Here is a 12,702-nt window from a genome sequence, read left to right as displayed (position 1 = left end):
TGGGCATATTATGAACAAAGTTGCCATAAATTGGTTCATGTCCTTTGATGGACATAACACTCTGCCTTATTGGGTATATATCCAGGAGTAGAATTACTAGGTCATTAGCTACACATATTTTAGCAACAGTAGGTACTGCCAAACATTTTTTTCAAAGTAGTTGTACCAATTTACCCTCTATCAGCAGTGTGAAAGAATTTAGTTGCTCTCTTTACTGACACTTACCAATCTGTTTCATTGTAACTATTCTGATAGGTGTATAGTGGTATCTCATGGTTTTAATCCCTTTTTCTAAAAACTGATGATACTGAGCGATATGTATATTGGCTATTTGGATATCCTCTTTTCTGGAGTGCTTTTTTTTTTTTCTTAAAGATTTTATTTATTTATTTGACAGACAGAGATCACAAGTAGGCAGAGAGGCAGGCAGAGAGAGAGGGGGAAGCAGGCTCCCTGCTGAGCAGAGAGCCCGATGCGGGGCTCGATCTCAGGACCCTGAGGCTTAACCCACTGAGCCACCCAGGCGCCCCTCTGGAGTGCTTTTTAAATCTTTTTTTTTTTTTCCTAAGTTTTCGTTGTATCATCTCATTCTTACTGATTATAGGACTTTTTTTATAATTTCTAGATCCAAGTCTTTTCATCAGATATGTGTATTGTGAAAATTTATCAAGCTGTGGCTTGCCTTTTTATTCTTCCGTGGTGTCTGGATGGAAATAAATCAACTTACAAATCTTTTCTCTAATGGTTATTGGTTTTTAGTCCTATTTAAGAAATCATTGCCCATTCTATATGTTTTCTTCTAGAGATTTGATTGTTTTAGCTTTCTTATTTAGGCCTATCCCTATCCTGAATTAACTTTTGTGTATGGTGTGAGGTAGGAGTCAGGAATCTTTTTTTCCCATATGGATATCTGGTTGATCCAGCACCATTTATCAAAAGACTATTTTTTCCACACTGAATTATATACAGCATTTGTCATAGATGAAATGACCATTTTTGTGTAAGTCTGGTGTTGGATTCTATATTCTTTTCCATTGATTTGTCTCCCCTATACCACTACCACACTGTCTAAATTGTTGTGTTGTATGTATTCTTTACTATAATCTACTTTCTACCTCTTTGGATTTGCCTACTCTAGACATTAATATAAAGGGAACCATGTATGTGACCTTTGTGTCTGGCATCTTTTTTTTTTTTAGATTTCATTTATTTATTTGACAGATCACAAGTAGGCAGAGAGGCAGGCGGGGGGAGGTGGGGGAAGCAGGCTCCCCGCTGAGCAGAGAGCCCGATGTGGGGCTCAATCCCAGGACCCTGGGATCATGACCTGAGCCATTTCCAAGGTTCAATTGTGTTGTAGCATGTACTAATACTTCATTCGTTTTTATGGCTGAATAACATTCTGTTGTAGGACTCTACCACATTGTGTTTGATAACATTTGGGTTGCTTCTACTTTTGAGCATTTATGAATAATGCTGCTGTTAGCATTTGTGTACAATTTTTTGTGTGGACTTGTGTTTTCATTTCTCTTGGGTATATACCTAGGAATTGCTAGACCATATGTTAGCTCTATGTTTAACATTTTGAGGAACTGCCCAACTGTTTCCCAAAGCAGCTAAACCATTTTACATTCCCAACATTGCACTGCAGTTTCTCTAACAGTCATTCCTGGATATTATTGAACATCTACTTAGAATGCAAATTTCCCCATCTCCTGTATTTCCCACTAACTGGTAATTAAATCTAGATACTTGATTAGACATAGATTTGATATTTTTAGGAAAATGGCTTCATAAATGGTGCCATGTACTTCCTATTTCATCACGTCAGTAGGCTCTTTTTTTTTTTTTTTTCCTTGTTAGGATTCGGTTTGTGTCTACTTTGGATCTTTTTAGATTTTTTTTTAAAAACATTTTATTTATTTATTTGAGAGAAGAGAGAGACAGTGAGAGAGAGCATGAGCGAGGAGAAGGTCAGAGGGAGAAGCAGACTCCCCGTGGAGCTGGGAGCCTGATGCCGGACTCGATCCTGGGACTCCAGGATCATGACCTGAGCTGAAGGCAGTCGCTTAACCAACTGAGCCACCCAGGTGCCCCTTTTTAGATTTTTTTAACTCAAATTCAGTTAGTCAACATGTAGTGCATTATTAGTTTCAGAGATAGAGTTCAGTGATTCATCAGTCTTGTGTAATACCCCACGCTCATACATCACATGCCCTCCTTAATGTCCATCACCCAGTACCCCATCCCCCACCCCTCTGACCTGCAGCAACCTGTTTCCTGTGACTGAGAATCTCGTATGGTTTGCCTCCCTATCTGATTTCATTTTGCATTATTTTTCCCTCCCTTCCCCTATGATCCTCTGTTGTTTCTTAAATTCTATGTATTAGGCTTATATCCTAATCAGCTCAGGCTGCCGTAACAAAATACCACAGACTAGGTGACTTAAAAAACAAAAATTTATTTCTCACAGTTCTGGAGGCTGAGAAGGCTAAGATCAAGGGGCCAGCCAGTTTGGTTCCTGTTGAGAGCTCTCTTCGAGGCTTGTAAGTGGCCACCTTCTTGCTATGTCCACATGTGGCCTTTCCAGGAGATCGCTCTCCCTTCCTCTTTTCATGACACCACTGATCCCATCATAAGGGCCCTACCATCATCACTTCATCTAACTCTAATTATTCCCAGAGGCCCTGTCTTCACATACAATCACATTGTGGGGTAGAACGTCAACATATGAATTTGGGAGGTACATAAACACTCCGTCTGTAATAGCCCATAATTTGTCATCTCTCTTTTTATGGTGTTAAGATTGATTATTGGATGTTGAAATGGTCAGCCCGATCCCCTCCATTGTAAGGTTTCCCATTGGCCGTTCACCTAGTGATCTCAGCAGCCATTAATATTTATTACCTAGATCCATTATTTTATTAGGGGTTGCAAAATGATGATATTTGATTGTCATTCCTCCTGAATTTCACATCAGCTATTTTGGTACACTAAGATAAAAGAAAAGGAGAATTAATACTTGATTGTTTCCCTTTGTTTACTAGTTTTGAGAATAAGGAGTTGGTTCCCTAGCATCCTCCAAAGTTATTTTATGATTTATGATTTTTTATTTTTATTTTTTAAGATTTTATTTATTTGACAGAGAGAGATTACAAGTAGGCAGAGAGGCAGGCAGAGAGAGAGGAAGGGAAGCAGGCTCCCCATTGAGGATGAGCCCGACGTGGGACTCGATCTCAGGACCCTGAGATCATGACCTGAGCCGAAGGCAGCAGCTCGACCCACTGAGCCACCCAGGAGCCCTTTAATTTTTTTTTTAAAGATTTTATTTATTTATTTGACAGACAGAAATCACAAGTAGGCAGAGAGGCAGATAGAGAGAGAGGGGAAAGCAGGCTCCCTACTGAGCAGAGAGCCCGATGCGGGCCTCGATCCCAGGACCCTGAGATCATGACCTGAGCCGAAGGCAGAGGCTTTAACCCACTGAGCCACCCAGGTGCCCTACTTTTTTTTTTTAAAGAGAGAGCACAAGCACGCAGGGGGCAGTGGGAGAGGGAGAGACGAAATCCCAAGCAGGCTCCACGCTCAGCATGGAGTCTAACACGGCTGGATCTCCTGACCCTGAGATCATGATCTGAGCCAAAATCAAGAGTCAGATGCTTAACCTACTGACCTACGCAGATGCTCCTCCCAACACCTTTATTAAAAAGACTGTTCTTCATCATATGTTTTTGGCTCCTTTGTCATAGGTTAATCATCCCTATATGTGTGGGTTTACTTCTGGGCTCTCCACTCTGTTCCTTTAATCTGTGTGTCTGTTTTTGTACTAATACCATACTGTTTTGATTACTGTAGCTTTTCGTATAATTTGAAATCAGGGAGCACGATTCCTGCATGCAGCTTTCTTCTTTCTCAACATTGCTTTGGCTCTTTGGGATCTTTTGTGGTTCCATACAAATTTTTAGAATTATTCTAGTTTTGTGAAGTATGCCATTGGAATTTTGATAGGTATCACACTGAGTTTAGATTGCTTTGGGTAATAGGGACATTTTTAACAATATTCTTCTAAGCCATGAGCATGGAATATCTTTCCATTTATCTGTCTTCTTCAGTTTCTCTCATCAGTGTCTTATGGTTTCAGTGTACAGGTCTTTCACCTGCCTGGTTAAATTTGTTGCTAGATATTTTATTGTATCTGATGTGATTGTAAATGGGATTATTTTCTTTATTTCTCTTTCTTATATTTCATTAATAGTGTATAGAAATGCAAGAAAGTTTTGCATATTGATTACATATCCTGCAACATTTATTTATTAGTTCTAATGGTTTCTTGGTGGATTTTTTAGGGTTTTCTATTTATGGTATCATGTCATCTGCAAACCGTGACACTTTAACTTCTTCCTTTCCATTTGGATGACTTTTATTTCTTTTTCTTGCCTAATTGCTATGGCCAGGTTCCATTTCTTGCCCCAAACCTGGAATCAGCCATTTCTCTAGGGAGTTCTGATTCCTTTTAGTGAGAAATAGTTTTAGAGACCATAATTTGGGTGCTAGGAATATTCTGTTTCTAAGCCTTTTCAGTATAAATGTTGGCCCTTTTTATTTTATTTTTTTTTAAAGATTTTATTTATTTGTCAGAGAGAGAGAGGGAGAGAGAGCGAGTGCAGGCAGACAGAATGGCAGGCAGAGGCAGAGGTAGAAGCAGGCTCCCTGCTGAGCAAGGAGCCCGATGCGGGACTCGATCCCAGGACGCTGGGATCATGACCTGAGCCGAAGGCAGCTGCTTAACCAACTGAGCCACCCAGGCGTCCCTGTTGGCCCTTTTTATTGTGACATAAAAATTAGTGTTTTCTAAAAGTATCTGAATTTGAAGCTGCGGTAGAATTATTAGAGAATGGAAATTATTCTCTAGCCATCTACATTTACATCTATACATCTACATTTATATCTATACATCTACATTTTTAATTATAAAAATAGTTACATTCTCTGGTTTTCTCACATATCCACAACATTTTCCAATACCTACTTCCTCTAGAAAGCTGGGCTCAAGACTTCCAGCAGCTCTTAAGAATACATTTCCCCCCTTCCTACCAAAGATGGACTGGGATTCTGGCCCCAAATTCATAAATCCAGAAAGGCTCTGATTTGCTTAGTTCAGGTGGCCATTCCAAGATTAAACAACTAGTGGCCACAAGGATGGAATATCTTGCTTTGGCAAACTGGGTTAAATTCCCACCCCTTGACATTCCCACTTATATGGTCATGGAGAATGGGGTCCTCTGAGGCACGAAAGTCCCACTAGAACCCATGGTTGAAATGGAAGTAGGAGCATTTCTCAGAAAAGTCAAAGGAATCAATATCAGACAAAAGTAGTTTGAACATCACTTACCACTACACTTCTCCCCCTTCAGATTAATAGTCCTCAAGCGCAAGGAACCATTTCTTCATAGAGTGTGTAGCACATCGTGGGCACTCAGTAAATATTTGCTGACTGAACACACGTTGGTTCCCAGCTCAGTGAATGCACTATATAGATGGTATAAATTCCCTTCCAATCCTCCATTCCTTTCCACCCTGAAACCCCCTCCCCTGACTTGAATTTTCTTATAATCTGTGCACTCTTACCTGCTGACCCCATAATTGAGAATATCTTAAAAATATTCATACCTCACCCACCCCAACGCCCCCATCCTCTACCCATGAAGTTTCTGAAATACATTCTTGGTGTATGTGTGTTGATGTGTATGTAGAAGAGTCCTAGTTGGGAATCATTACCTGAGTAAACCCATGAGATGGTTGAGAAAGATGGGTCTTCACAGTGTCTGGTAGCTGGGTTGGGTGCCTTCCTTCCTCTTTGCAGTGAGCTTCTGGCTTCACCTCTCTGTAAACCTTCTCTACGAGGTCACCACCGATCTCTTTCTTGCTAAGTACATGAGTTTCTTCTCAGTCTTTATTCCATGTTATGGCAGCATTTTATGCTATTATACTACACCTTTCTTGAAATTGTTACTCCCTTAGAACACTGCTTCTCCCATTACTTCTCAGATAGTCCCTTCTCAACCTCCTCCACTGACTCCTCTGCTCCTTAAATATATGTGTTCCTCAGCATTCTGTCTCCATCCTCCTTTTAATTCCAAGTGGCCACATCTGTTCCTTACTGCCTACCCTTTCCATTTATCTTAATGTTTTGGGTGTGCTCAATGCTCTGAAATTCGAATTTAACCGGGTGCCCTTATTTTCATTTGCTGTATCTGGCAACACCGTCTGCTTAGGACCAGTCCAAGCCCTTTAAGAGTATTAACTTCTTTAATCCTTAAAACAGTGCTGTGAGTTAGGTATTATTTTTATCCTTGTGGAGGTCCCAAGAGTTACCTGCTGAAGATCACACCGGTGATCTTTTGACCTCAGGCAGGCCGACTCCAGAGCCCTTGCTTTAACCATGTCTCTGTACTGGCTCATTCACCATCCACCAAAGCCATCCGCCAAAGCCATCAAGATGAGGAACTGTACAGGATTTCTCTTTCTTACAGCATCCCTTCCTTACAGCAGGGGTGAAAGCAGAGGCAACAGATTTATAAAAGCTTAGCTTTCTTGCACTGACACACAAGCGTGTAGAAATTCTGCAGCCAAAAGAGCCTCTCCCCTCCACAGGTTCGCTACAATCCCTTGTCTACAAGGAACTTTCTAACTTCTCTTAATCCTTTCCCCTGAGGTGTAGCAAGCTAGGGTTGCTCTGTCCTAATGACCACCTCCTTCATTTTCCTGTGGCTTTTCTCACTGTGTCATTCATGTGACGAGGGCAGCACTGCACTCTTCAGTGTTCGTTCCCTTTGGTGGAGCTCCTTTTGTTTCTTGGCTCACCCTTTTTTTCTAGGCCCAAGACTCTGAAGCCGCCTATTCTTGTCAATAATTAATTATTCCTCCTATCTAAACCTAATACATTTCCTGTGATCCATAATTTTTCCTGATCAACACCACACAACTCATGAGGGATTGAACTCTGACCTTCATGGAGGTGACTCTCAGACCTAGGTCTCCAGGCCAGCGTCCTCTCCCAAACTCCCATACTTCCAGCCGCCTGCCCTCTTCTGGGCTCCAGTAGCCATACTTTTTCTGCTTTTGGACTTCAGTTGGCCATGGACAGGTGCATTTCCTTGGGGAGCGCTGGAGATGCAGTGCTTGATGCTATGCTCTTGCAGAAGGCCCAGTTCCTACGCTCAAGACCCTATTATCTAGATGTCATAGTCACTTACCTTAAGGAAGTTTTTCCGAAACATTCAAGAAGTGTATTGTGTATGTGAAAAAAAAAATGGCCTTTTGATATAGCAACTTAGAGAAGCTATAGCTTCAAAGGATAGACTTTTATTATTGGAGACTATAAATGAAATAAGAAAGATCCTGAATTTATATCCTGTCAGGCACTTGACTTCAGGTATTTTTACAATTTTTTTAAATTCCATTTCCTTAGCCCAAGATTATTTGTCCCCCCCCAACACTCCCCTTCCTTTCTAGTTGTAAGATGCCAAATTATGGTTTCTTTCTCTTCCTAAACAGGTTGGTCAGGCCAAAGATGAACTGCTGACCAGCCAGCTGATAGACCACCTGATGGGAGAGAGTGACGGCATGCCGAAGGTACTAGAAATGCCATTTGGATTTTATGTAGTTTAGTTATGATCTGACTTTATTCTGCCCTGTTTTTACCTACTATGGCTTATAAATTTTCTTTCTGAATATAGCTTGAGGTCTGCTAGACAGAACGTGCATTTTAGAGGCTATTGGATATATTCTTTCCTTGAAATTGGCACGGCCACCTGTGCGATAGGCACAACCCTCCCCCTCAAGATTAGTTAAAGGTTTTATTTACTCTGGGAACTATGAAAAATATTATTAGAACTATGAGTTGGCATTAATCCCTAAAAATCAGTATACTTTGTTCACATTTCAAAAGGTATGGGAATGAATAACAATCATATTTAGCATGAAAGTAACTCAGTGTAAATATAAAGGAGAAATAAATCATTAAGAAAATATTTTCAAAGTATGTGACTCGGGAGTTCATGCAGACATCAGTCGTCTTTCAGTCCTGATGAGGATGGTCTCCTTTGAGAATACCCTTGAGCTTTTTCTTCCCTTTTGCTTTGATGCTTGAGGTGATTTTCTTGTGAAGGAAGTCAAGTTACTGATTTGGAGAGAAGGTACTAGAATGTCATAGCTGGAGAGGATTATAGCAAATCTGATCCCTGAGTCCATTTCCAGTGTTTCACAGATAGAGACACGGAGACCCAGGGGAGAGTAAGTTGACCTGCCAAAGGTTAAACTCTTAAACTCTTACCAGCCTGCTCACCTAATGTCCACTTATTCTAATAACCAGGGAACAAGCGTAGGAGATTGTCTGGAGGTGAAAATAATGAGAATAAGAAATAGTGAGAGGCCAAAGTTTTTTGTGGACCAGTGAAATTTATATGTGTGTAGCAATTTTTAAAATTTTATGAAGTTGGTACATCGTATAAGAACACAGTTTGATTTCAAGCACTTGAGAGATAACTCTGTGGGAAGAGGGTTAGGAACACAGACTCTGAAGCCCCATCACTGTGGCTTGATCCCAGCTCTGGAAAGGTCCTCTTGGGTATGTTTCTCACCAGTGCAATTAGCATATAACTGTGTCTTTCTCCCAGGGAGGGCATGAGGTTTTAAACACATTAATATTTCTCAAGTATGGAAAATACAACCTGGTGCATATTAAACTATGAATAAATACTGGATAAATAAATTCTTTATTCAATGGATTTTTTTTTAAAAGAGTATCCAAAGTGGATTCCAACAGAAATGCAAAATTGTAGGTGTTTCCCCTGTTCGCTAGTGAAGACAGTGACGTTTCTGTAACGGTTTGCGTGTTAGGATGCCAAGTACCTGTTCCGCTTGTACATGGCCTTGAAGCAGTACCGGGAAGCCGCCCGCACCGCCATCATCATCGCCAGAGAAGAGCAGTCCGCAGGTAGGTCCGGGCTTCGTGTTTTTCCTGGGAAAGTGGAATCAAGCTCCAGCCCCTTTGCTGCGCAGGAAGTAGTAGCCCTTTTCTAATCTGGGTTTGCTCTGAAGCCGGAAGACTAGGGAAAGGACCGTTTCTGGGTCCAAGGGAAGTGAGACAGTGCCCCATCACGGAGTACCGCCGCTGACGCCTTCTCTCGACCATGCCACGTCCTCTCCCCTTCACGGCCTCGCAGCTCCTGGTCCTCGATGGCGGCCTCCCCGCCCTCGCCCACAGCCCCTCCACTACACTGTGCTGCACTTTCCTTCCGTCCCATGTTAGGCTTGAATAACAGGAAAGATACTAGAAGATGGGAGATGATGTAGCGTTAGAATTGATCTCGTTCGGAATAGCGTGCAGGGACCGTTGATAGAACCTCCAGGACACGGAGCGCCTGGGTGGCTCAGTGGGTTAAAGCCTCTGCCTTCAGCTCAGGTCATGATCCCAGGGTCCTGGGATCGAGCCCTGCATTGGGCTCTCCGCTCAGTGGGGAGCCTGCTTCTCCCTTTCCCTCTGCCTGCCTCTCTGCCTACTTGTGATCTCTGTCAAATAAATAAATAAAATCTTTAAAAAAAAAAAAAGAAACCTCCAGGACAGTTCCGTTCTCTCACTTACATGCTTTCGAAATATTATTGACGAAGAGAATTAGTCTGACATCTTCCCTAGTTTTCGCAGGCTGATTCTTTTAGATGTTCATAAATACAGAACACGGTTTTGGCAAATATGGAGTTAAGTCAGTTATTACTGATCTAACACCTGCTGCAGGGTACCTGGCGCTGGCTCAGGACTCGGGAGACTGAGCCGTGGTTCCACCCTTAGGGAGTCCTGACTTGGTGGGGGAGACAGAGAGCAGATTCAGAACTGTTGTGCAGGCGGAGAAGTGCCAGAGTGGGAAGGAAACCCGTTAGAAGGGCACGGGGGCAGGGATCCCCCTCATCCTGAGGGTGGGGGACATGGGGAGTTGGAGGATGGAGATGAGAGAAGACAACAGAAGTTTCAGCTGAGCGTCGACAGGCTGAGATGGCCGGAGATGAGGGAGGGAGTGTGTGCAGGGGGGACGGCAGCAGGGAACACAGGGGCACCAACCGTGGTGCAGGGTAGGGGGAGGGCAAAGTCAGGTTAGGATGGTAGGTGGAGGCAGATCCTGAAGGGTTCAGGTCCTTGGCTCAAGAATTTGCCGTCAATCCCTAAGGCCCTTGGAGGGTTTTTATGCTGGAGTGTAAACTCCAGGTCTTTCCAAGAACCCTCTCACGTCAGAGTGGAGGCAGAACAGAGAGGAATACCGATGCTGCTGCGGAGAGATGGTGGAGAGATGGTGAGAAGCATTAAATGGGCCTGGGCCAGGCTGGATTTGGGAGACTTAGAAGGCCGACTCCAAACTTGGAGACCCATTGGCTTTGGTAGCAGATGGTGTCCTGAGGAAAAGGGAGATGGTCAGCTGACACCATTTTCTCCCTGAGGGACCAGCTGGACATTCATACCAAGAGTTACTGCGGGAAGAACTACTACATTCCTTTATATAAGAAATTATGAGGATATTGCTAATAAAATCTACTTACGAAACAAGGCCCACGTTGTGAGGAACACCGGGTGATGTATGGAGTACTGAGTCCCTGTATTGTATACCTGAAACGAATACTATGCTCTGTGTTAGCTAAGTGGAATTTATATAAAAACTTTGAAAGAATAAAATAAAATGAGGGCCCACAGAAAGGCCTCAGATTTCATCCTTTGCAATAATGTCATTTTGCCACCTTTTTTTCTAGGAAACTATCGGAATGCACACGACGTTCTCTTTAGCATGTATGCAGAACTCAAATCCCAGAAGATCAAAATTCCTTCTGAGATGGCCACCAACCTCATGATCCTGCACAGCTACATCCTAGTGAAGGTGAGACCCTTTGAGGGACTTGGGACATAATCTGCCAAGGGAGGTTATCACCTGAAGGGATTTCTTATGGGCACCTCTCCGTTGGATTAGAGTGAGTTTCTAGATCTCTATTGTTAAGTGAAAAACAGCAACATACAGGATAATTATACAGTCTGCTACCTGTTGGGTGCAAAAGGGTAAAAAATAAGAATGAATATATATTCATGGCAAATAAAATTAGAAAAAGACTCAAAGTCTTGGTAGCAAAAATAGTTGCTAACAGGAACACGACATGGGGCAGAGGCGACATGATAGCCATCCCCATTGAGGGGACAAGAGGGAGAGCAGCTTTCTCTGTGGATGTATTTCTACCTTGTCTTGATTTTGAAGCATATAAATGGATTAGCTGGTCAAAAAAAAAATTTACTTAAGACATTTTTGTTTAACCAGAGTTTACTAGTTTATTAATTCTAAGATGGTAGATTTTATACAATTCTATAGTTTTTAATACTATTTAGTTTCCATCTGAATATAAAAATAATACATATTCATGGAGAAAATTTAGAGAATGTAGAAAAGTGTAATGAAAAAGTAACTGACCCTTTAAGTCCATCACCAGATATAATGGCTGTTAACTTTGTGCTGTGTGTATCCTCTGTACTTTGGTAAATACACATATGCACTCCTATTTTTTTACCACATTAGGATTATATTTATGTCCAGTTGTGTATTCTGTCTTTTCAATTAGTAATTTTTCTTCGAAGACTTTATTTATTTGACAGAGGGAGAGACAGCAAGAGAGGGAACCCAAGCAGGGGAGAGGGAGAGGGAGAAGCAGGCTCCCCGCTGAGCAGAGAGCCCAATGCCGGGCTCGATCCCAGGACCCTGAGATCATGACCTGAGCTGAAGTCACAGGCTTAACCTACTGAGCCACCTAGGCGCCCCTCAATTAGTAAATCTTAATAAAAACAAACTATAGCATTCAAACCTCAAATACTTGTATTATAATTTACATAAAAGTTATGGGTAAATAGATGTGAATTTTGTAATATATTTATACACATATCTCTATAAAGATACAGAATCCAACTCACATATTTTTCTAAATTTTCATTATATCAGAGTACATCTTCCCATATTAATGCTAATTTGGTTTCCAGTCCAGTCCCCAAGATCTTAATCTTGACGGTACCGAGGATAGAGGAGGCATGTTATGAATGACTAAGATCCTAATTATGATCTCTACCAGTGCTGTCCAGAACTTTCTACAGTGTTGTAGGTGCCAGTGTCTGGGCTGCCCCATATGGCAGCCAGCAGCCAGAAATACAGCTGGTGCAAATGAGAAACTACATTTTTTTATTTTATATAATTTTAATTTTAAAATTTAAATAGCCACATATGGCTAGTGGCTACCATATTCGGCCACTCAGTTCTGTAACACTGATGGTAAGGAAAAAATGAGAATTCTGGCTTGTAGCCCTGGAGAGTACATTTCTCTTCAGAGCAGCAGAAGGATCCCTTCTCTCATGTGGAAAGGAGTAGAAAGGGAGAAGGGCGGGCTCTCTCATCTGCAGACATGAGTGGTGGTGCCATGTGCTGTGGGCACAGAATCCAGCAGAACAGCACTTTTGGGGGTGGAAGTCAGGGAATCCCACACACAACCCTCGGGGACCAGGGCTTTCTACCACCCTAAGGCACAGGGATGGTGCTCAAGCCTTTTTCTTTTCATCCGGCCCCGAGAGCCGGCCCATGTCTGGCAGAGGACCAACCGGGCACCCTCTTCCCCTCCCACTGAAGAGCA

At 42.2% G+C, this 12,702-nt stretch overlaps 1 protein-coding gene across 2 annotated transcripts in view; it reads left to right on the top strand.

Moving 5' to 3' along the window:
* The window catches only part of LOC111149143 (WD repeat domain 19), a 96,525-nt gene that overhangs the window by 67,246 nt on the left and 16,577 nt on the right, over positions 1 to 12,702 (top strand). For both annotated transcript variants that reach the window (XM_022506086.1, XM_022506088.1), the window contains 3 exons: positions 7,558 to 7,635; positions 8,902 to 8,998; positions 10,798 to 10,922. In XM_022506086.1, the coding sequence (XP_022361794.1) occupies positions 7,558 to 7,635; positions 8,902 to 8,998; positions 10,798 to 10,922 (300 nt within the window). The remainder of the gene's footprint in view (positions 1 to 7,557; positions 7,636 to 8,901; positions 8,999 to 10,797; positions 10,923 to 12,702) is intronic.

The sequence above is a fragment of the Enhydra lutris genome, unplaced genomic scaffold (genome assembly GCF_002288905.1).
Source record: "Enhydra lutris kenyoni isolate GAN:26980312 unplaced genomic scaffold, ASM228890v2 scaffoldscaffold21, whole genome shotgun sequence".
Lineage (NCBI taxonomy): Eukaryota > Metazoa > Chordata > Mammalia > Carnivora > Mustelidae > Enhydra > Enhydra lutris.
Note: the sequence above shows the minus strand (reverse complement) of the source record. Positions and strands in the feature narration are given on the sequence as shown.